Source organism: Gorilla gorilla, chromosome 2, assembly GCF_029281585.2.
Source record: "Gorilla gorilla gorilla isolate KB3781 chromosome 2, NHGRI_mGorGor1-v2.1_pri, whole genome shotgun sequence".
NCBI classification, from domain to species: Eukaryota; Metazoa; Chordata; class Mammalia; order Primates; family Hominidae; genus Gorilla; species Gorilla gorilla.
The window spans coordinates 47,313,017-47,338,370 of NC_086017.1; the positions used below are offsets into that span (position 1 = coordinate 47,313,017).

The 25,354-nt window shown below is 42.6% G+C and overlaps 2 protein-coding genes across 3 annotated transcripts; both read left to right on the top strand.

The window, feature by feature from the left end:
• Window positions 1–637: 637 nt before the first annotated feature.
• On the top strand, window positions 638–6,291 carry APRG1 (APRG1 tumor suppressor candidate). Of its 2 annotated transcripts, none has more exons than XR_008678015.2 (2): window positions 638–804; window positions 1,802–1,978. XR_008678015.2 is itself a non-coding variant. In XM_019024165.4 (2 exons), exons 1-2 carry the CDS (start codon window positions 699–701, stop codon window positions 6,122–6,124), a joined length of 171 nt encoding a protein of 56 aa, XP_018879710.2. In that variant the 5' UTR covers window positions 638–698; the 3' UTR covers window positions 6,125–6,291. The 2 variants fall into 2 exon arrangements, 1 of the variants encoding a protein (XP_018879710.2); XM_019024165.4 differs by lacking the exon at window positions 1,802–1,978 and adding an exon at window positions 6,060–6,291.
• A 482-nt stretch (window positions 6,292–6,773) lies between these two features.
• Window positions 6,774–24,639, top strand: LOC129523458 (APRG1 tumor suppressor candidate). The gene is made up of 2 exons (XM_055381278.1): window positions 6,774–6,999; window positions 24,353–24,639. Exons 1-2 carry the CDS (start codon window positions 6,774–6,776, stop codon window positions 24,637–24,639), a joined length of 513 nt encoding a protein of 170 aa, XP_055237253.1.
• The last annotated feature ends 715 nt before the right edge of the window (window positions 24,640–25,354 follow it).

Below are 25,354 nucleotides of genomic sequence, written 5' to 3' on the forward strand. Positions count from 1 at the left end.
GTCACATATTTCTGTCTCTTCTTGATTGGTCACTGGTGCCTTATTTAGCTCAATTGGCGAAGTAATGTTTTCTTGGATGGTCTTGATGCTTGTGGAGTTTGTTGGTATCTGGGCATTGAAGAGTTGGGTATTTATTGTAGTCTTCGAAATCTAGGCTTGTTTGTACTCATCCTTCTTCAGAAGACTTTCCAGGTATTCAGAGGGACTTGGGCATTGTGATCTAAATTTTTGGTCATAGCAGCCATATCTGTATGAGGGGGCACCCCAAGCCCAGTAATGCTGTGGCTTTTGCAGACTTGTAGAGGTACTGCCTTGGTGTTCTTAGATAAGATCTGGAAAGATTCACTGGATTACCAGGCAGAGACTCTTGTTCTCTTCCATTACTTTCTCCCAAACAAATGGAGTCTCTCTCTGCTGAGCTGCCTGGAGCTGGGGGTGGGGTGACATATGCACCCCTATGATTACAACTACTGGGACTATGCTGGTCAGGCCTGAAGCCAGCTCAGCACTGGGTCTCAATCAAGGCCCTCAGTAACCTCTGCCTGGCTGCCACCTATGTTTGTGCAAGGCCCTAAGGGCTCTACTATTAGCAGGTGGCAAAGCCAGCCAGGCTTGCATTCTTCTCTGCAGGTCAGCACATTCCCCCTGTTCCCAGGTGGATCCAGAGATGTCGCCTGGGAGCCAGGGCCTGGAGTTCTATGTTACTGTGGCTGAGCTTGCACCCAAGCTACAAGATGACATCCCACTCTTCCCTCACCTTTCTACAAGTAGAGGAGTCTCTTCTCATGGCCACCATTGTCCCAGGTGAGTACTGCCTGGCTACCCCTGATATTCACTCAAGACCCAAAGGCTTTTCAATCAGCTTGTAGTGAATGCTTCTAGACCTAGGACTCTCCCTTCAGGGCAGTGGGCTCCCCTCTGGCCCAGAGCAGGTCCAGAAATATCATCCAAAAGCCAAGGCCTGGAATCAGGAACCCTATGAGCCTACCTGGTGCTCTACCAAACTGTGGCCAAGCTGGTACATAAGCTGCAAACAAAGTCCCCTTTATTCTTACCTCTCCTTTTCTCAAGCAGAAGGAATCTCTCCCCATAGCCGCTATAGTTTCAAATGTGCTGGGTTATACCTGAAGCCAGCACATCTCTGAGTCTCACCTAAGGCCCATGGTGAGTACTGCCTGGCTGCCACTGCTGATTTTTCAGACCCCAAGGGCTTTTTATTCAGCAGGTGATGAGAGATGCCAGGACTGGGTCCTTCCCTTCAAGGCAGTGGGTTTCCTTCTGGTCCAGGGAGTATCTAGGAATATTATCCAGGAGCTAGGGCCTGGAATGGGAGCCTCAGGGAATGGGAACTCTGCCTGTGCCCTATCCTACTGTGGCTACGCTGGCATCCACACTGCAAGGCAAAGTCCTCTTTATTCTTCTCTCTCTGCTCCTAAAGCAGAAGGAAGGAGTCTTTCCCAGAGCTGCCAGCTATACTACCTGTGGTTGAGGGAGGGTTGGCATAAGCACTCCCTTGGACACCCTTAGCTAGTGTTTTACTACGTCATGTGGCCCCCAACTGCTCTGCCTCCAAGTCCAAGACAGCACCGGGACGTGCCTAGAAATTGCAGGCCTTGTGGTGTAGGCTGCCTCTCAAGTTTATTTAGAATCACAGAGCACTTTAGCCCATGGTGGCAAGACTTGCCAGAACCCAAGTTCTGACTGCTGGGATGGGTGATTCCCCTCTGGCTGGGGCTGGTCTAAATGCTCCCTCTGTGGTCGCTGCCTGAGTTCTGCCTGGTGTTGTTTTCTGCTGTGACAGGCAAGCACTGATTCCCAATGCAAAGTCCCACAATCACTGTGCTGTTCGTGCCTCAAGTGCACAGATTATCTCTCCGTACCTCGTGGCTGGAGCTGAGAATGGGGGATGAATGGCATAGGCAACTCAAGACTGTCTTTTCTACTGTCTTCAGTGTCTCTTTCAGTGATATGAAGTTAAAACCAGGTACTGTAATCACCCATCTGGTTTTTGGTTCTTATGGAGGTGCATTTTTTTTTGTATGTGGATAGTTGTTCAATTTTATATTCTTGCGTTGAGGACAATTGGTGGAGGCTTCTATTTGGCCATCTTGCTCCACCTCCTTGCTATTATTATTTTGAACAAACTGTTATCTGTCAGATCAATTCAGAATAAGAAAAATAGGCCAGGCGCAGTGGCTCACACCTGTAATCCCAGCACTTTGGGAGGCTGAGGCGGGTGGATCACGAGGTCAGGAGTTCGAGACCAGCCTGGCCAATATGGTGAAACCCCGTCTCTACTAAAAATAAAAAAATTAGCCAGGCGTGGTGGCGTGCACCTGTAGTCCCAGCTACTTGGGAGGCTGAGGCAGAAGAATCACTTGAACCTGGGAGGCAGAGGTTGCAGTGAGCCAAGATTGCACCACTGTACTGCAGCCTGGGCAACAGAGCGAGACTCTGTCTAAAAAAAAAGAAAAAGAAAAAGAAAACTTTGTATTTTACCTTCACTTATTCCTTCTCTAATGCCCTTCCTTTCTTTATGAAGATCTGAATTTCTGACCTATATTATTTTCTTCTGTCAGAAGAGCTTCTTTTAAAATTTCTTGCAAGGTAGGTCTACTGGTAACAAACTCTCTCAATTTTTGTTTTAGAAAGACTTTGAGTCTTTATTTGTCTTTCTTTTTTCTTTTTTTGGACTTAAAATCCAAGTACAAATGTTCTTCAGTCATTTAGTAAATTTCAAAGCCAAGTCACTAAAGACAGAGGCTAGCAATTTTCTTTCATCATTCACCAATAACAGACTATGTCTGGGGTCAGTGGCCTTCATCACCAGGTGCCCTCCTTTGGTGAATGAATCTGATCATTCAGATGTGGAGAGAATGAAGTGTCTTCTTCAGTTTCAGACCCCGAAGGCTCTTGATCTCCCTCTTGGGGTTCTGTTTCTCCCATCAGTTCTTGCAGAAACTTGAATTTAGATTTTAAAAAGATGCCATACAAAATACGATGGATGCCCCACTCATCACATACCATCAGCAGCAGGATGATCAACAGTGTGGCCATGAACACAAGCAGGTTAGCCCAATATTGTGCTACATCTTGAGGGGAGGAGGGTAGTTGGCTCAGGGCACCTGGCATGTACTGTGGAGGGAGTGGGTGAGTAGGCAGATGGTGTATCCCAGGCTTCAGTGGTGGGTGCCCTGCCGGCATGCAGGGCACCCCTTGTCCTTCACTTTTTAGAAAAAGATTTTTAAAAATATACATAAATGTACATTTATGTATATGGGGATATATGTGATAATTTAATACATTCATATAATTTGTAATGATCAAATCAGTCTAATTAAGACATTTGTCATCTTAAATATTGTCTTTATGCTAGAAACATTTATTCTCTCTAGCAATTTTTTAAAAAAATTAAACATTTTTTTATAGATGGTGTCTCTGTCACCCAGGTTAGAGTGCAATGGTGTAACATATCTCACTGCAGTCTCAAACTCCCAGGTTCAAGTGATCCTCCCACCTAGCCTCCTGAGTAGCTGAGACTACAGGTGCATACCACCATGCCTGGCTACTTTTTACAATTTTTTTTTTTTTTTTTTTTTTTTTTTTTTTTTTGTAGAGACAGAGTTTCACTATGTTTCCCAGGCTGGTCTCAAACTCCCAGGCTCAAGCAATCCTTCTGCCTTGTCCTCCCAAAATGTTGGGATTACAGGCATGAGCCACCACACCTGGCCTTTTCTAGCTATTTTGAAATATACAATAGATTATTGTAAACTATAGTCACCGTAATTATCTATTAAACGTTGGGTCTTATTTCTTTTATCAAAGTGTATATTTGTACCTATTAATCAACCTCTCCCTATTCCCCCTCTCTCCTTCCCAGCCTCTGATAACTACCAATCTACTCTCTATCTTCATGAAATACACTTTTTAAGCTCCCACATATGAGTGAGAGTATGCGATGTTTGTCTGGTTCTGATGCTTATTCTATTTCCTCAAACTGCGTTTTTGCATTTTAGTATGGCTTGTCATGTTTGTTTGTTTGTTTGTTTGTTTTTTGAAACCCAGATATCATGTCTTGCATGTTGGGTTCAGACAACTTGTCTTTTTAGTTTATAGGTCTCTGGATCAAGATAAATCATGATCGAAACTGATGTGGAGACAAAGTATCCTTCATGGACCTTGAATTTGATATAATTGTTTTTCTCCACTTAGGGAAATGGTGTGTATATTTTGTCAGAATATTTGGTGATCCAGAAGGGTGGACTGTGGTGTTAGTAGGTCTGTCCACAGATTATTTTCAGCTCTCTGTTAACCAGACACTTGGTAAGTTGTACCTCCTTCACTTGTGATTGGTGGGTTTTATTTTATTTTTTACTTTTTTTTTTTGAGACAGAATCTCACTTTGTCGCCTAGGCTGGAGTACAGTGGCACGATCTCAGCTCACTGCAACCTCTGCCTCCTGGGTTCAAGCAATTCTTGTGCCTCAGCCTCCCAAGTAGCTGGTATTATAGACGTGTACCAGCACACCTGGCTAATTTTTGCATTTTTAGTAGAGATGGGGTTTCACCATGTTGGCCAGGCTTGTCTCGAACTCCTTACCTCAGGTGATCCGCCCACCTCAGCCTCCCAAAGTGCTGAGATTATAGGCATGAGCCACTGTGCCTGGCCACATGACCAGTTTTAGACAATGAGTTTTGAGAACTTATAATATGTATAACTTTAGGGCTGAACTTTTATTTGATGAAGTGAGACCTTCTAGAATTCTTTTTTTCTGTCTCCCATGATAACTAGCTATGTTTCTTCAGGTGGTTACTAAATGAATGCATGTGGAGCAATGTTCCAGCCGACCTGCAATGAACATGTGGTTTCAGTGAGAAATATACCTCTGTCATTTAAGCCATTATTGTCTGGGAGTTGCTTGTTATCTTAGCATAATACAGCCTAACCTGACTGTTAACACAGCTTAACCTTACATCTTCTTTAGGTCTTGACTTACCTCTAATGTTTTCCTCAAGGCCTTAAGATTGCACCCATACCCACCCCATCACTCTATCCCCTTCTCTACTTTATATTCCTCTACAATACCTATCTTAATATAACATCGCATAGTTTGCTCATTTATTTTATTATTCATCTCCTCCTGCCACCAGAATGTAAGCCCAAGGAGGCAGCGATAGTCTGAGTTTGAGACCATCTGAAAGCTGACCACTGAAACCTGACCCTTGAGACAGGGGATACGGTGTTGGCTGTTCATTTGGGACATGATCCTGAAGGGTATAAGAAAGGGAACTGGGGGAAAAACCACAGAAGAAAGTAAAATCAATAAAGGAGGCATTAGTAAGCTTATTAGTGCTGTGAACAATTCTTTGGAGATCCTCTGAGAAGCCCTGTTGAACTGAAATTCTCATACATTTCCTACCTAGAGATAGAAAAACTGGAGTATTGTCTCCAACTCCTGCCCATTGTTGAATGTAGGGAGGCTTAAACCTCTGGTACATCCAGACTGACTTGTGCATGGGCTGAGCAAGCTTGCCCACTGCAGAGAAAGCCTTCTGGCGAAGAAGCAGAGAGGTAGACACGGTTCCTGTGCATAGCAACTGTCCAACACAGTTGCAGGTGTGTCAAGGGGACATGCAGTGGGGGCATCAACAGAATCTACCGTAGAGATTTTCGCTTTTTATTTCCTGATGTGTCCTCAGCTCCTAAATAGTGTTTGACAATTTCTAAATAATGAATGAATGAATGAGTACACTATAGTGGGCATTTACTGGATGTGTCCCCAGCATCCAGTTCCCTTTTGTAATTAGCCCTTTCCCTTTTTTCCCTTGGGATGCTACCTCTCCCCGTTTCTTAGCCTGCAGCTTTGCTTGGGATTGGACCGACGTCTAGTTACTGGGTATGGACTACCTCCCCAGCCCCTACCCCAAAGACTTAATATAATCAACCTTTCTTACTCACCTCCCCTTCCCCACCACGGTGATCTGTTTAGGAATGGACACATGACCCATCTGTGACCAATGAGAGTGAATTTCAGGATTTATTCTCTCTTTCTCTATAAGGATGTGAGGTCTGGAACAGCTGCAGCCATTTTGCCACCATGGGAAACCTGGGACATCCGAACTGACTCCATGAAGCCTGAAGAGAAAGCTAATAAGAAGGCAGAGAGAAGAGGAAGAGAGTCTTGGTCTTTGGAAATATCTTTTGGAGCTGCTGGATCAAGTATCACTTGAAGGTAGAACTCAATCTGCACTTTAAATTTACATATCCAATAAAAAGTTCTTTATGTTGTAAGCCAGTTTGAGGTGGATTTCCTATCACTTATGGCTAAAAGAACCCTTGCTTATTCTATACCTAACTCACAGGCTTGTTGTGAGGTTTAAGTAAAATAGCACTTAGTGAAGCAAGGTACACAAATAATACTCAATGAGTGGTAAGCAATATTGTTATGATGCATTTATTTTTACAGCGTTATGTGACCTTTTTATTCTCTGCTCCAACATTGCCATGTTTCTGTTATTCTTTTCAGTATTATTTAATTTATTCCCCGAAGGAGAGTGGCTAAGAGTATTGCCCAGCCACAGGCTCTCAACCACCAACCCGAGCCTCAGATTCTCCTCACACAGCCACAGCTGTACCACATGGCCCACGTGGTATGGTTCTAGTTCCTCTGACATCTAATTTTCACTTTTTGGCAATATTTGTCTCATCAAGCTTTACACACAAATATTTTCAGCAAAGTGCTCCAAATGCCTTTTCCAGAAATCTGAATCCACATGAAAACAATGGCAACAAGAAAAAGGTGTAAACTTTCCAGAACAGGCCCAGAATTTGAAAATGTGATAAAGAGGTTATTGTGCGCCCGAACTTTTCACACAAGAATTGGAGGAGATTTAACACATGGAATAATAAACAGAGGAAGGCGGGCTAATGCAGAGCAGATGGGCCTGCAGGGCAGTGCTCAGCATTTCAACATCTTTCCCCTGGACCTTTGGACCCAAGGTGATTGCATGCTGGTGTCTTTAGCTAAAAATAGGGTTAATGCGTTTGGGGCAATCATAAATATGGCTGCTTCAGTTTCTGGGGTGATTGGTGGTCTAAAGTTTTCAAGAACCTACTATGTGAAAGGCATTTGACATTCACTAATTTAATCCCAACCACTACTCCATTTTGAAGGAAAAAAATGAAGGCTCTGAAAGTGTAAATCACGTACTGAAGAGCACACGGCCAGGATGACAGCGGAGCCAGGATCACCCCAGGTCTGTCTCATTGCATATGTCATGGCTCTGCAAACTGGGGCAATAGGTGAGCAGGGAGAAGAGTCATGGCCAAATAAAATTGAGACATACCGATACACACACACACACACACACACACACACACATTTACATGGTAACAGCCTTATTAAGGTATAACTAATGTACAATAAGGTGTACATATTTAAAGGATACTATTTGATAAGTTTTGACATATGTCTGTACCTGGGAAACCATCACTACAATCATGATGGTGAGCATATCTAATACTCTCAAAAGTTTCCTCTTGCCTTTTGTAATTCCATTCTGCCATCCCACATGTCCCTCCCACTCCTGATCCCAGGCAACCACTGATCTGCTTTCTGTCACTATAGATTAGTTACATTTTCTAGAATTTTATATAAATGAAATAATACAATATGTACTATTTTTCTGTGTTTCTTTCACTCAGCAAAATTATTTTGAGATTCATTCATGTTATTGCTTGTTTATTCCTTTATATTGTTGAGTAGTTATTCCATTGTATGAATATGCCACAATTTGTTTATCTATTCATCTACATATGGACATCTATAGATGTTTGCACTTTTGGGCTATTAAAAATCAAGTTGATGTGAATGTTTGTAGACAAGTCTCTGTATGACATGTATTTTCTTTTCTTTTGGATAAAAACCTAAGAATGAAATGACTAAATTATATTGTAGGTACATGTCTAACTTTTAAAGAAACCACTAAGCTGTTTTCCAAAGTGGTTGCACCATTTTACCTTCCTACCAGTAGTGTATGAGAGTTCCAGTTCCCCAACATCTTCACCAGTACTTGGTATGGTCAGTCTTTTTAATTTTTGTCATACTAATAGGCATGTAGTGGTATTAAGTCTCTTATGGTTTTAATTTGTATTTCCCTAATAACTAATAATATTGAGTATATTTTCATGTTTTTGTTTGCCATCTATACGTCTTTATTAGTTAAGTGTTTATTCATATCTTTTGCATATTTTTATTGAGTTGCCTCTTTTTCTTTTCTTATCATTGAGTTTTGAGAGTTCTTTGCATATTCTGAGTACAAGTCTTTTAATAGATACATGTTTTGCAAACATTTTCTCCAAGTCTAGGCTTGTATTTTTATTTTCTTAACAGTGTCTTTTGAAGAGCAGAAGATTTAAATTCTGGCTAAGTCCAATTTATATTATATATCACTTTAACTTCTGTTTTACATTTTAAAAATCTGGCCAGGTGTGGTGGGTCATGCCTGTAATCCCAGCACTTTGGGAGGCTGAGGCAAGCGGATGACTTGAGGTTAGGAGTTCGAGACCAGCCTGGCCAACATGGTGAAACCCCATCTCTACTAAAAATATAAAAATTAGTTGGGCATGGTGGCAGGCACCTGTAATCCCAGGTACCCGGGAGGCTGAGGCATGAGACTCACTTGAACCCAGGAGGTGGAAGTTGCAGTGAGTCAAGTTCATGTCACTGTACTCCAGCCTGGGCGACAGCGTGAGGCTTCATCTCTAAATAAATAAATAAATAAAAATCTGAAAAAATAAAAATCTTAGTTATATTCTGAAAGTTTCCTTGGCTTGATTTTACAACTCACACATTTTCTCTTTGGCAGTCCATTCTATTACTACTCAGCTTATATGTTGAATGTTTTAAATTATCAAATTTTAAATTAACTTCCCAAATAGAAATCATTCATGGCTGGCTGCAGCAGCTCACGCTTGTAGTCCCAGCACTTTGGGAGGCTGAAGCAGGCAGATTGCTTGAGCCCAGGAGTTCATGATCAGCCTGGGCAACATGGCAAAACCACATGTCTGCAAAAAATACAAAAATTATCTGGGTGTGGTGGTGCATACCTGTAGTCCCAGCTACTTGGGAGGCTGAAGCAGGAAAGTTGCTTGAGCCATGGAGGTTGAGGCTTCAGTGAGCTGTGATCACATCAATGTACTCTAGCCTAGGTGACAGAGCGAGACCCTGTTTTAATAAATAAATAAATAGTCATTCACAATGTTTGCATATGGTAATCTTACCTCTCCCTGATAATTTAATTATTCAGCCCAGCTCAGCTATCAGCTCTATTTCCTCAGGTGCAAATTCTGTATTTGGTAAGAGGATGATGTCTGTTACACAGAGATAGATTTCCACAATTGCTTAGTGAGTCTTAACGAAGAATGATCTTTGTTTTGGGGGATCCCCGTTATCCTTTCTTTGATTGTTTATTGCAGTCTACCTCCAGGAGACAGGGTGAGAATCAGACATAGAGCAGCCAGGGAGGCATTTCATGGGGAAGGAGCTCCTCATTCTTTCTTGATGTTACCAGTCCCCTGGAACACTATTTTAGCTCTGGGTCCTAAAGGCTTATACTCCTGGCTCCTACATGGGGGCAGACACCTCTATTGCTCTGTTGCTGCTTAGTCCAAAGGGCAATGTTGACCTCACAGTTGCTACGTTGGTGCCCCAGCTCATCTCCCTTCAGGTATGCAGAGCTACTACTGCTCCCAGGCTCTTCTACCTCAAGGCTTTTTGATTTTTGTTTTTTGAAGATGGAGTCTCACTCTGTTGCTGCTGGAGTGCAGTGGCGTGATTTCAGCTCACTGCAACCTCTGCCTCCCAGGTTCAAGTGATTCTCCTGCCTCAGCCTCCCGAGTAGCTGTGATTACAGGCACCCATCACCACATCCGGCTAATTTTTATATTGTTAGTAGAGACAGGGTTTCACCATTTTGGCCAGGCTGGTCTTGAACTCCTGGCCTCAGGTGATCTGCCCACCTTAGCCTCCCAAAGTGCTAGGGTTACAGGCATGAGCTACTGTGCCTGGTTACATGACCAGTTTTAGACAATGAGTTTTGAGAACTTATGATGTGTATAGTTTTAGGACTGAACTTTTACTTAATGATGTGAGACCTTCAATGTGAGATCTTCAATGAGTCAATGAAATAATTCAAAGGGAAATTTAAAAATTTCTTAAGGCAAATGAAAATGGAAACACAGCATACCAAAACTTAAAATGGTAGGGTTTTGAGTAAGTAGAAGACCATAAAGAAGAAAAAAATGTTGATCCTAGAAATATTCTATCTGAAGTAGAAGTTGCATATTCCTGGACTTTAACTTTGCAACTATAGAGGAGGATATATAATCATGACACATGTTTTGGCCCAACTGTGAGCAATAATCATGAAGCCATAATAAAATTAGCACTATTTATTGATTTTCAGTATTTACGACTGAGCCAAAATCAGAACTATGGTGATAGCATAAAATGCAAATGTCATTAAATTTGATTACATAAAAGTAAAAGTAGAATAAGAGGAGTTTTCTTAGTATCTTAATCTTTTAAATTGGTGGGTCAAGAGATTGCAAAACTTGATGAAACGAGAAACAGCTGTTTATTACTTAAAATTGCAAATGTCATCAGTAGAGCAGTGCTTCTTCAAGTGTGATCCCTGAGCCAGCAGCATCAACCTCTCTTGGGATCTTGTGAGAAATGAAAACCCAGACCAAATGAATCAGAAGCTCATGGGGTGGGCTCCAGCAATCCATGGTTTTTTTTGTTTTTTGTTTTTTGTTTTTGAGAAGGAGTCTCAGTCTGTTGCCCAGGTTGGAGTGCAGTGGTGTGATCTTGGCTCACTGCAGCCTCCACCCCCCTGGGTTCAAGTGATTCTCCTGCCTCAGCCTCCTGAGTAGCTGGGATTACAGGCGTGTCGTACCATGCCCAGCTAATTTTTGTATTTTCAGTAGAGATGGGGTTTCACCATTTTGGCTAGGCTGGTCTTGAACTTCTGACCTCAAGTGATCCACCCACATCGGCTTCCCAGAGTGCTGGGATTACAGGTGTGAGCCACCATGTCTGGCCTACTTCAAGGCTTTGACTATTCTTGGAGCCACCTCCCATCTCCCATTTTTATGCAAGAGTGTTTGCCCACGTGAGCTTCACTATAGGGATCCTTTTAAACTCTGATTTGACTGCCTTGCATATTTCAGGGAATTTTCAAGATTTCTTATTCATAAGGAAACTCCTTTCAGTTTCCTAACATTGTCATGGATCAAAACCACGTTTGTCTCATTTCTAGAGACCTGTATTGGGAGGGGCCTTGGGCTCAGGACCTCCAACCTGAACAGAATCTGTAGGCAGTATTTGCATCAGTAGAAGAATCTCTTGGTATTTGAAGGCCCCATGTGTGCAGACCATATATGCTATATGTTGCCATAAAAGTTTGGTTTGCTACTTTGATGCTTGCATTTTCTTTGGAAAAGCAGCAGGAGGGTCCACCTGCGGAGGGGACAGTATAACCATTTTTAGAAATGAAAATCTGAGCATTCTCTCCCCTATTAAAAACTTTTCAGTGGCTCCTGTTGCCCTTCAGATGAAGCTTCAACTTGCTTTACAGGCCCCCCAAGCTCCATTTCCCACCATTTGTTCACCTCCTCTCTTGCTGTCTCTATTCCAGCCTCAGGTAATTTTTTCCCCTAGTTCTACAAAAGGGCCCTGCTCTCCTACCCTTGAACATCCTATTTTTTCTGAACAGAACATTCACCTTTCTCTCCCTGCTTCCTTTCCTCTGATTCTGATTCATCCTTCTGATCTCGGATTAAAGGTTCCTTTCTCAGTGGGCTCAGACACCTCTGGGGTCCTGACTCACATCCACAGAGCCTCACCTCTGATTCCAGTTGTGGCCGTGGCTGCTGTACTTCTGAGTCATGCTATCCACTTTGCAGAAGGTTCTGATGGGATCTGCCCCCACACCCACACTTGTGACCTTGTTGATGGGTCCTTATTTGCCTGTTCCTCCTTCTCTCGCACTCCTGAGTGTCTTGCTTCCTGGGATCAGATCCCAGATGAACCGTCTATACCTGATTCCTTGTCTTAGGCTCTACTTTCAGGGGGTGGGAGGAACTCAAGCTAAGCCATTTATAGTCTGGATTAGAGCCCTGTGGTTTTCCAGGGGGCAAAAATGCTAATTTTAGATCTGGAAAGAAGATCTCAGTGAACCCTACACCAGGTAGCAACTATCTGGTAGGAGGTGCATATTTGGATCCTAGGAAAAATCCAAGCTTTCATCCTCATTTCTGGACATCCTAGTGCCTCTTCTAATCTCCGTTATGTTGAGGCAGCGCAGAGTAGTGGGAAGAACATGGAATTTGGAATGGGTCTTCAGATTCTGGCTCAGTTGTACTCTCGCTGTGTAGTCTAGCAGAAATCATTTAAAATTTCTGAGGCCATTTCTTCATTTGCCAAAATGAGATAAACCAACAGATGCTCTCGTTACTCAAAGGATCTCCACCAGGACAGGATGCTGCACAAAAGAGTGGTTACTTAGATAGCCGGGGCATGCATTTCTTCATCTTGTAAATGAAGGCCTTGCCTTAGGAGACTGCTAAGGTACCTCCTGCTGTAACATTCTAAAGAGACAGTTCTTTTCAAACTTGATGGTAGGATACAGGCAGTTTCTATCTTGCTTGCCATAGAATACTGATACATAACATGCCCAGGAGTCAGGCTGCTTGGGTTGAATCCAGTTCTCATAGCTGCATGAGCTTAGCCAGGTTTCCAAACCTCATTGTATCTTAATTCCCTCATCTCTTAAATGGGGGTGATAAAAGCACTTATCATAGTCCTGTTGAGAGGACTATGCAAGGTCACACATGCACAGCACTTATTTGATGTGGTGGATTAAAGATGATGCAAATTCTTTGCTACTCTTCTGCTTGAGAGCTTCTGCTTGTTTGAGCTCCCCTCTCCTTGGGCCTTGACCAGCCTGGGTGGCTTGACTGGTGAGTAGAGTAAAGCAGAAATGACATTCTGGGACTTCTGAAGCTGGGTCCTAAGAAACCTCACAGCTTTCACCCAGGTGTCTTGGCACATGGTCTCTGGAAGCCCTACCCCACCACATAAGAAGTCTGACTTACCTGAGAGCACCATGTGGGAAAGACCCCGTGTAGGTGCCATGATCAACAGTCCCAGCTGAATGCAGCCATTCATTCCCTCCAAGGTACCAGACATGTGAATGAGGCTGGCTTAGGCCCTCCAAAAAAGCCCAGCCACCAGCTGGCTACCACTGAGTAACCTTAGCTGATGCCACATGAAACAGAACTGAATTGCCCAGACAAGCCCTGCCCACATTACTGCCCACAGAAGTGTAAGATATAATAAAGTAGGACTGAGGTGGGAGGATTGCTTGATCCCAGAAGTTCTAGTCCAGCCTAAGCAGTGCAGCAAGAATTTCTCTCTAAAAATAAATAAATAAATAAATAAATAATATTAAAGTAGTTGTTTTAAGCCACTAAGTTCTGGGGCAGTTTGTTATGCGGCAATAGATAACTGAAACACTTGGCATATAATAAATGCTTAATAGATACAGGTCAGAGCATTTTGATGTCAAATTTCATTACCCATGATCAGTATGTAAGAGTATCCAAGTTTGAGAGATTACTGCCCTGATCCCACCTTCTGTGACCTCCTCTGTCTCTACCCCTGGGATTCTCCTAGCAATGCTGGGACTTATTTTTCCATCTGGTGCACAGTGTGCCTTCATCTGCTAAAAACCTCATAAGTCCTTGTTAACCATCTGCCTTCTGCATAAAGGACACCACACCAAACAGCCCCCAGACTAGTTTTTTTTTTTTTTTTTGAGACAGAGTCTTGCTCTGTCACCCAGGCTGGAGTGCAGTGCTGTGATCATAGCTCACTGCAGCCTTGACCTCCTGGGCTCAAGTAATCCTCTCACCTCCACCTCCTGTGCAGCTGGAACCATAGGCATGTGCCACCATGCCTAGCTAATTGTTTAATTTTTTGTAGACGTGCGGTCTCACTGTGTTGTCCAAGCTGGTCTTGAATTCCTGGGCTCAAACAATCCTCTTGCCTTGGCCTCCCAAAATGCTGGAATTATAGGTGTGAGCCGCCACATCTGGCCCAAACCATTTCTAATTCTACCTCTGCCATCATCTCCATGGATAACCTTGGATCTACCTTCTGGCCCCATTTCTCCATTTTTATTTTTATTTTTATTTTATTTTATTTATTTAGTTTTTCAAAATGGGGTCTCACTCTGTCACCCAGGCTGGAGGGCAGTGGCATGATCTCAGCTCACTGCAACTTCCGCCTCCCAGGTTCAAGTGATCCTCCTGCCTCAGCCTCCTGAATAGCTGGGATTACAGGCACGCACCACCATGCCTGGCTAATTTTTGTATTTTTGGTAGAGTGGAGTTTTGCTATGTTGGCCAGGCTGGTCTTGAACTCCTGGCCTCAAGTGATCTACCCGCCTTGGCCTCCCAAAGTGCTGGGATCACAGACGTGAGCCACCATGTCCAGCCTCCATTTTAAAATAAAGGTAGAAGTGGACACTTTCCAGGGGCACATCCTGTTTCTGATGTAGGTACATAGCATGTTTCCCCTACTTCACCCTCTGCTCCTTTGCAACCTTCAACTTTTTGGTATTTCTTTTCTTTCTTCATCCATTGTTTATATCTCTTTTCCCCCATTGTTTAAGCTTTTCCCCCATTGGTAAGCCCAATGTCACTTGCATAAAGAAAAACTCTTCCTTGACCTCCTATAAACCTCCAATCACCATCTGATTTATCCTCATTTCTTACCTCCACCATGCTGCTCTTTAACTGGCAAACTCTTTTTTTTTTTTAAATTATACTTTAAGTTCTAGGGTACATGTGCACAACGTGCAGGTTTGTTACATAGGTATACATGTGCCATGTTGGTTTGCTGCACCCATCATCTTGTCATTTACATTAGGTATTTCTCCTAATGCTATCCCTCCCCCAGCCTCCCACCCCCCGACAGGCCCCAGTGTGTGATGTTCCCCACCCTGTGTCCATGTGTTGTCATTGTTCAACTCCCATGTATGAGTGAGAACATGTGGTGTTTGGTTTTCTGTCCTTGTGATAGTTTGCTGGGAATAATAGTTTCCAGCTTCATCCACATCCCTGCAAAGGACATGAACTCATCCTTTTTTATGGCTGCATAGTATTCCATGGTGTATATGTGCCATATTTTCTTAATCCAGTCTATCATTGATGGACATTTGGGTTGGTTCCAAGTCTTTGCTATTGTGAATAGTGCCACAATAAACATACCTATCCATGTGTCTTTACAGTAGCATGATTTATAATCCTTTAAGTATATACCCAGTAATGGAATCGCTGAGTCAAATGGTAATTCTGGTTCTAGATCCTTGAGGAATCACCACACTGTCTTCCACAATGGTTGACCTAATTTACACTCCCACCAACAGTGTAAAAGTGTTCCCATTTCTGCAGATCCTCTCCAGCATCTGTTGTTTCCTGACTTCTTAATGATCACCATTCTAACTGACATGAGATGGTATCTCATTGTGGTTTTGATTTGCATTTCTCTGATGACCAGTGATGAGAAGCATTTTTTCATGTCTGTTGGCTGCATCAATGTCTTGTTTGAGAAGTGTCTGTTCATATCCTTTGCCCACTTTTGGATGGGGTTGTTTGTTTTTTTCTTGCACATTTGTTTAAGTTCTTTGTAGATTCTGGATATTAGCCCTTTGTCAGATGGGTAGATTGCAAAAATTTTCTCGCATTCTGTAGGTTGCCTGTTCATTCTGATTATAGTTTCTCTTGCTGTGCAGAAGCTCTTTAGTTTAGTTAGGTCCCATTTGTCAATTTTGGCTTTTGTTGCCATTGCTTTTGGTGTTTTAGTCATGAAGTCTTTGCCCATGCCTATGTCCTGAATGGTATTTCCTACGTTTTCTTCTAGGGTTTTTATGGTTTTAGGTCTTACATTTAAGTCTTTAATCCATCTTGAGTTAATTTTTGTATAAGATGTAAGGAAGGGATCCAGTTTCAGCTTTCTACATATGGCTAGCCACATTTCCCAACACCATTTATTAAATAGGGAATCCTTTTCCCATTGCTTGTTTTTGTCAGATTTGTCAAAGATCAGGTGGTTGTAGATGTGTAGTGTTATTTCTGAGGCCTCTGTTCTCTTCCATTGGTCTACATCTCTGTTTTGGTACCAGTACCATGCTGTTTTGGTTACTGTAGCCTTGTAGTATAGTTTGAAGTCAGGTAGCGTGATGCTTCCAGCTTTGTTCTTTTTGCTTAGGATTGTCTTGGCTATGTGGGCTCTTTTTTAGTTCCATACGAACTTTAAAGTAGTTTTTTCCAATTCTGTGAAGAAAGTCATTGGTAGCTTGATGGGGATGGCATTGAATCTGTAAATTACCTTGGGCAGTATGGCCATTTTCACAATATTGAGTCTTCCTATTCATGAGCATGGAATGTTCTTCCATTTGTTTGTGTCCTCTTTTATTGCATTGAGCAGTGGTTTGTAGTTCTCCTTGAAGAGGATCTTCACATCCCTTGTAAGCTGGATTCCTAGGTATTTTATTCTCTTTATAGCAATTGTGAATGGGAGTTCACTCATGATTTGGCTCTCTGTTTGTGTGTTATTGGTGTATAGGAATGCTTGTGATTTTCGCACATTGATTTTGTATCCTGAGAATTTGCTGAAGTTGCTTACCAGCTTAAGGAGATTTGGGGCTGAGACGATGGGGTTTTCTAAATATACAATCATGCCATTTGCAAACAGTGACAATTTGACTTCCTCTTTTCCCAATTGAATATGCTTTATTTCTTTCTCTTGCCTGATTGCCCTGGCCAGAACTTCCAAAACTACGTTGAATAGGAATGGTGAGCGAGGGCATCCTTGTCTTGTGCCAGTTTTCAAAGGGAATGCTTCCAGTTTTTGCCCACTCAGTATGATATTGGCTGTGGGTTTGTCATAAATAGCTGTTATTATTTTGAGGTATGTTCCATCAATACCTAGTTTATTGAGAGTTTTTAGCATGAAGGGCTGTTGAATTTGGTCAAAGGCCTTTTCTGCATCTATTGAGATAATCATGTGGTTTTTGTCCTTGGTTCTGTTTACGTGATGGATTACGTTTATTGATTTGCATATATTGAACCAGCCTTGCATCCTAGGGGTGAAGCTGACTTGATCGTGGTGGATAAGCTTTTTGATGTGTGTCTGGATTCAGTTTGCCAGTATTTTATTGAGGATTTTTGCATCGATGTTCATCAGGGATATTAGCCTAAAATTCTCTTTTTTTGTTGTGTCTCTGCCAGGCTTTGGTATCAGGATGGTGCTGGTCTTACATAATGAGTTAGGGAGGATTCCCTCTTCTTCTATTGATTGAAATAGCTTCAGAAGGACTGGTAGCAGCTCCTCCTTGTACCTCTGGTAGAATTTGGCTGTGAATCTGTCTGGTCCTAGATGTTTTTTGGTTGGTAGGCTATTAATTATTGCCTCAATTTCAGAACCTGTTATTGGTCTATTCAGAGATTCAACTTCTTCCTGGTTTATTCTTGGGAGGGTGTATGTGTCCAGGAATTTATCCATTTCTTTTAGATTTTCTAGTTTATTTGCAAAGAGGTGTTTATAGTATTCTCTGATGGTAGTTTGTATTTCTGTGGGATCGGTAGTGATATCCCCTTTATCATTTTTTATTGTGTCTATTTGATTCTTCTCTCTTCTTCTTTATTAGTCTTGCTAGCGGTCTATTTTGTTTATCTTTTCAAACAATCAGCTCCTGGATTCATTGATTTTTTGAAAGGTTTTTTTGTGTCTCTATCTCCTTCAATTCTGCTCTGATCTTAGTTATTTCTTGCTTTCTGCTAGCTTTTGAATTTGTTTGCTCTTGCTTCTCTAGTTCTTTTAATTGTGATGTTAGGGTGTCAATTTTAGATCTTTCCTGCTTTCTCTTGTGGGTATTTAGTGCTATACATTTCCCTCTACACACTGCTTTAAATGTGTCCCAGAAATTCTGGTACATTGTGTCTTTGTTCTCATTGGTTTCAAAGAACATCTTTATTTCTGACTTCACTTCATTATGTACCCAGTAGTCATTCAGGAGCAGGTTGTCCAGTTTCCATGTAGTTGAGTGGTTTTGAGTGAGTTTCTTAATCCTGAGTTCTAGTTTGATTGCACTGTGGTCCGAGAGACAGTTTGTTGTGATTTCTCTTCTTTTGCATTTGCTGAGGAGTGTTTTACTTCCAATTATGTGGTCAATTTTGGAATAAGTGTGATGTGGTGCTCAGAAGAATGTATATTCTGTTGATTTGGGTTGGAGAGTTCTGTAGATGTCTATTAGGTCCACTTAGTGCAGAGTTGAGTTCAAGTCCTGGATATCCTTGTTAACCTTCTGTCTCGTTGATCTGTCTAATATTTACAGTGGGGTGTTAAAAATCTCCCATTATTATTGTGCAGGAGTCTAAGTCTCTTTGTAGGTCTCTAAAGACTTGCTTTATGAATCCAGGTGCTCCTGTATTGGGTGCATTTTTATTTAAGATAGTTAGCTCTTCTTGTTGAATTGATCGTTTTACCATTATGTAATGTAAAGGCCTTCTTTGTCTCTTTTGATCTTTATTAGTTTAAAGTCTGTTTTATCAGAGACCAGGATTGCAACCCCTGCTTTTTTTTTGCTTTCCATTTGCGTGGTAGATCTTCCTCCATCCCTTTATTTTGAGCCTATGTGTGTCTTTGCACATGAGATGGGTCTCCTGAATACAGCACACCAATTGGTCTTGACTCTTTATCCAATTTGCCAGTGTGTTTCTTAATTGGGGCATTTAGCTCATTTACATTTAAGGTTAATATTGTTATATGTGAATTTGATCCTGTCATTATGATGTTAGCTGGTTATTTTGCCCATTAATTGATGCATTTTCTTCATAGCATCAATGGTCTTTACAATTTATCATTTTTGCAGTGTCTGGTACCAGTTGTTCCTTTCCATGTTTAGTTCTTCCTTCCGTAATTCTTGTAAGGCAGGCCTGGTGGTGACAAAATCTCTCAGTTTGTCTGTAAAGGATTTTATTTCTCCTTCACTTATGAAGCTTAGTTTGGCTGGATATGAAATTCTGGGTTGAAAATTCTTTTCTTTAAGAATGTTGAATGTTGGCCCCCACTCTCTTCTGGCTTGTAGGGTTTCTGCGGAGAGTTCCGCTGTTAGTCTGATGGGCTTCCCTTTGTGGGTAACCTGACCTTTCTCTCTGGCTGCCCTTAACATTTTTTCCTTCATTTCAACCTTGGTGAATCTGACAATTATGTATCTTGGGGTTGCTCTTCTCAAGGAGTATCTATGGGTGTTCTCTGTATTTCCTGAATTTGAATGTTGGCTTGCCTTGCCAGGTTGGGGAAGTTCTCCTGGATAATATCCTGAAGAGTGTTTTCCAACTTGGTTTCATTCTCCCTGTCACTTTCAGGAACACCAATTAAATGTAGATTTGTTTTTTTCACATAGTCCTATATTTCTTGGAGGCTTTGTTCATTTCTTTTCACTTTTTTTATCTAATATTGTCTTCTCGCTTTATTTAATTAATTTGATCTTCAATCACTGATATCCTTTCTTTCACTTGATTGAATCGGCTGTTGAAGCTTGCTCATGTGTCACGAAGTTCTCATGCTGTGGTTTTCAGCTCCGTCGGGTCATTTAAGGTCTTCTCTACACTGTTTATTCTAGTTAGCCATTTGTCTAACCTTTTTTCAAGGTTTTTAGCTTCCTTGCAATGGGTTAGAACATGCTCCTTTAGCTCGAAGAAGTTTGTTATTACTGACTTTCTGAAGCCTACTTCTGTCAACTTGTCAAACTCATTCTCTGACCAGTTTTGTTCCATTGCTGCTGAGGAGCTGTGATCCTTTGGAGGAGAAGTGCTTTGGTTTTTGGAATTTTCAGCTTTTCTGCTCTGGTTTCTCTCCATCTTTGTGGTTTTATCTACCTTTGGTCTTCAGTGTTGGTGACCTACAGATGGAGTTTTGGTGTGGATGTGCTTTTTGTTGATGTTGATGCTATTTCTTTCTGTTTGTTAGTTTTCCTTCTAACAGTCGGGCCCCTCAGCTGCAGGTCTGTTGGAGTTTGCTGGAGGTCTACTCCAGACCCTGTCTGCCTGGGTATCACCAGCGGAGGCTGCAGAACAGCAAATATTGCTGCCTGATCCTTCTTTTGGAAGCTTCATCCCAGAGGGGCCCCCTGCCTGTATGAGGTGTCTGTCGGCCCCTACTGGGAGGTGTCTCCCAGTCAGGCTACACGGGGGTCAGGGACCCACTTGAGGAAGCAGTCTGTCCATTCTCAGAGCTCAAATGCCATGGTGGGAGAACTACTGCTCTCTTCAGAGCTGTCAGACAGGGATGTCTAGGTCTGCCGAAGCTGTCTGCTGCCTTTTGTTCTGATATGCCCTGCCCACAGAGGTGGAATCTAGAGAGGCAGTAGGCCTTGCTGAGCTGCAGTGGGCTCCGCCTAGTTCAAGCTTCCTGGCCTCTTTGGTTACACTGTGAGCACAAAGCCACCTACTTAAGCCTTAGCAATGGTGACACCCCGCCCCCCGCCAAGCTGCAGCATCTCAGGTTGATCTCAGACTGCTGTGCTAGCAATGAGCAAGGCTCTGTGGGCATGGGACCCACCAAGACAGGCACAGGAGGGAATTTCCTGGTTCTGCCAGTTGTGAAGACCATGGGAAAAGCACAGTATTTGAGCAGGAGTGTACTGTTCCTCCAGGTACAGACTGTCATGGCTTCCCTTGGCTAGGAAAGGGAAATCCCCTGACACTTTGCACTTCCTGGGTGAGGCAACGCCCTGCCCTGCTTCGGCTCGCCCTCTGTGGGCTGCACCCACTGTCCAACCAGTCCCAATGAGATGAACCAGATACCTCAGTTGGAAATGCAGCAATCACCTATCTTCTGCGTCGATCTTGCTGGGAGCTGCAGACCAGAGCTGTTCCTATTTGGCCATCTTAGAAGCCTCCCTAACTGGCAAACTCTTAACCCTTCAGGGCTCAGCTGAGATGTTGCCACTTCAAGGAAGTCTTTTTTTTTTTTTTTTTTTTTTGGAGACAGCATCTCACTCTCTCGCTCAGACTGGAGTGCAGTGGCCCACTCTCAGCTCATCGCAACCTCCACCTCCCAGGCTCAAGCAATTCTCCTGCCTCAGCCTCCTGAGTAGCTGGGATTACAGGCGTGTGCCACCATGCCCTGCTAATTTTCATATTTTTAGTAAAGACAGGGTTTCACCATGTTGGCCAGGCTGGTCTTGAACTTCTGACCTCAAATGATCCACCTGCCTCGGCCTCCCAAAGTGCTGGGATTACAGGTGTGAGCCATCGCGCCCAGCCCAAGGAAGTCTTTAGAGGCCTCCTACCACCCTACACAGTACCCTTCCTCTATAGTCTTACAGCACTCTTACTGACCCTCTTCCCCATTCTACCCCTTTCATACTGTGATTAACTGGTTAATCATCAGCTTCCATTGCTAGACTGTCCTCTGCAAGGGCATGCCATATTCGTTACAATAGATCAAGCAGCCCTCTTGGGTACTGGCACACAGATCTCTGCAACTCTCCTTCCTCATTGGCTGACAACAACAAAAACAACAACAACATCTTCTGATACTACCACCACCACCATTGGTTAAAGCTTTCTATATGCCACGAATTGTTCTAGTCACGTTACTTGAATCTTGCCAATAACTCTATGAGTAGGTATTCTTTTTTTATTATTATACTTTAAGTTTTAGGGTACATGTGCACAACGTGCAGGTTTGTTACATATGTATACATGTGCCATGTTGGTGTGCTGCACCCATTAACTCATCATATGAGTAGGTATTCTTATCCCCATCCTACGGTTGAGGAAACAATCTTGGAGAGGTTAAGTAAGTTGTTTTGTTTTGTTTTACTACTGGTCAATATTGGAGCTGAGGTTCAAACCCAGGAAGCTGACTCCTGGGTCAATGAAGCCCTTTTGGGAAACATTTCACCTATGGTATTGGCTTTGGGGTTTGAAACACATTGTCCTTTATTGTTTTTTAACAATGAATGAGCTTTGTATATGCAGTTTGCCCTGCTTCCCTATACTCTTTTTCCTAAATGTGACTGTTGGTGTCTTGTGGCCTAGAAGTGCCTCCAGCTCCCCACATGGATGTCCTGGGTTCAAAATGCATCTACTTTATTATACCAAACACACTATCCCTCCTTATCACCTTTGCTCACGAAAGACACACACAGCATCCTACAGTGAAAAATCAGCACTGGGCGGGGAGAGGTGTATTCCAGGCAGTCGTACGGCATCATAGCAGATCATGCGTTCCTGAAGTTTCGGTTCTCATGGCTTCATGGATGGAGAGCTGAGGCTCCTGATGGGATTGACCCCGTCTGAATCAGAAAGCTGTAATGGAATAGGGCAAAAGGAGACATTCCATTACAAAGTCAAACCATGGTAAACAACCACAGCCAAAGGAAATAGAAGAAAGAAAGAAAAGAAAGAAAATACAAAAAACAATTATATACAGAAGAAAGATGGCAAGTTGCTGGAAGACAAACAGTTTGCCTACATCTTAAAATTCTGGAACAAAGATGTGGCCGCGTTTCTTGAGTCTTTTATAGGAACTTTAGACTAGTATTTCTTGAGTTCAGCATCCACAGGCAACTGAATGGATGTTAGGTGGGCAAGAAGACAGCCAATTTTAGGTACATGTTTCAAAAGACTTATCAAATTTTTAGAAATAAAAATAAAGCATAATATCTTAAACTTATTAATCATTTTCATATCAGTAATGGGAAAATGTTATTTGAAGTTAATCATTTACAACTTCTATATCTGGGTCTATTGGATACATCTCTTTCACAACAAGTCATTTTTAAGTGGTTTTCACACTTTTTATTTCTGTAGATCCTAATTCATAATTACAGGTGGTTGCAAATGACAACAAGTGTTTGGTGGCTATCTAAAATTATTCTGAGTATTTAGATAGAAGAGGACCCTAAAATTATGTTGTAATTTCATACAAAACATTAAGTGTTTGCCAGATGCTAAGTTGACAAACATACTTTATTCAGAGTATTGGATGGTTCAACTCTGGCGATAGCAGCAAATGGATTCTGTTGTGGTTTGAACTACATCAACTTGCTTAGGCTGGAGTTATGTTTCCCAGAATCCCCTTCTCTGAGTGGTCTCAAGTTAGAATTGGTCCAGAGAATAATTTGCACAACATTTGGAAGGTAGAAGTGAAGCAGCCACCATTACTCTCTGAAGATTCTCAGGGTTGGATGTGACAGACAGATGCAGAGGTGCTGGCGGGTTCCATTTATCCTTGCTGTCCTCCTCTCTGTGGCCTGGTATTCCTCCTGGCTGATGACCTTGTTGACCTGCAGTGGTCCTGGCCCGTCACAAGATGCATGGGGACTGTAATTAATTTATCATTGCATCTCCAGTGTATGGTGCAGATCCTGTCTTATCAGTATCTTAATTGGTCATTGAATGAACACATGTGCATGGTTTTATATGCATTGATTTTTGGCTACTCAGCATTGGGAAATAATAATACAATTTTCTGGAGAATCATCCCTGTCCCACATTTAGTCAATGTATGTTGGGTAAGGTTTATTTCACGCCTAGCTCCACTGACTGCATGAGTTCAGCCAGGCCAATCAAGTTATTACATTCACTTGGCTACAGTGATTGGCTTGGGGATGGAACACGACTCAGCCCAAGCCAATAAGATGTGGTGAGTCTTTTGCTATGACTGTCACAACAGAGGCACATGGCCTTTTCTGCTGGACCTGAACCTGGGAGGATATAGGCCTGACTCTGTTGGCAGCCATTTTGGTGCCACACTGAGCCTGAGAATGAAGCCAACATTGTGAATAGCAAAGTAATGAGAAGAAACAAGAGTGGGTTCTGATAATATTTGAGCCCCCTGGATTGAGCTGTGCCTGAAGTCAGTATCCCCTGGATTTCAATTATGTGAACCAATAGCCATCCTCCCCCTTATTTTTTCCCCTCAAACCACTATGGAGTGGGATTTCTGTGATGTGGAGCATAAACTGTCCACTCACACTGAATAGTTTTCAATTTCCCTTTAGGAGCAGAACGCCTTTTTCAAATGAATGTTCACACAGAATCCCATTACACAGCAAGGTTAATAGCAGAGCTCACGAGGACCAGGACCTGCTCTCTTGCCCTCCATCCGCCAAGTTCTGAAGCAGTTCCTGATGCCTCTTTGGAATGCTGGTCTTGGCAGAACACAGTTAGAAAACCATTAATTTAGACCATGTCTGTTATTTTAAAGGTAAGAAAACTGAAGTTCAGAAAAGTGAGGGGACTGACTCAATCCCAGCTGCTGGCAGATCTGGGACTGCAAACCAGCCTTCCATTGCTCCACACAGGTGTCACTTCTCACTTGGAATCACAGCATTGGATGGACTGAAAAGAGGAAGAGGCTGCAATGGAGCAGCACACCTGGTGCGTGTGGATGCCTGGAAAACAAAATTAGGAGAGCCCTGGGTCAGCATTGCTCTGGCACTGGCTGGGCCGGGGGCCATCCTGATTCTAGAATTGTCTTGGTTCCTGGGATAGAAATGTCCCCAGAGTGGAGAAGTTCAGTTCAATCCAACATCCTTATATTGCAATGAGGATAAAGACCACAGACCCTATGGCCTGTATGACCCAGCTGCCCATTTCTAGGAACCCATTCCTACAAAAATGACAACATGCGTGTGCAAACAGCAACAATGACAAACATACCCTGGGATGCTTTCCCTGTGTGGTTTGTTATAGTAAGATAGCGGCTACAGCTTATATATCATCAACAGAGGACTGGCTAAATGATGGCACTTCATTCTGCAGAATCTTTTGTTGTAGTCAAAAAGAACAAGTTAGATCTATACGTGTGAACATGGAAAGGTGTACATGACTTAAGTAGAAAAATTAAGTTGCAGAACGATATTTCATATATATTTCATGTATATATGTATAATTTCATTCTTACAAAAACCGTTTTCTAAAACTGTGTGTGTAAAAGGGCTGGAAGGATACATCCACAGTCTTAATACTGGTTACATCCGGGGAGGAGAGTTGGGGCTTGAGGCAGACTTTGGCCATTCAATTTGGATGGGGGCCAGAGACCCCCCCTCTCAGATCTGAGACTGCTGTACTTACTTTCCTGCCTCCTTTGCAGCACAGGCCATGACAAAGACTGTTAAATCACCTTGGGTGGGAGGGGACAGGGCGTTTCCTCTATCTGGCAGAGGGGGCTGCAAGGTCAAGTTCCTGACAGAAGTGGTGCTGTTTC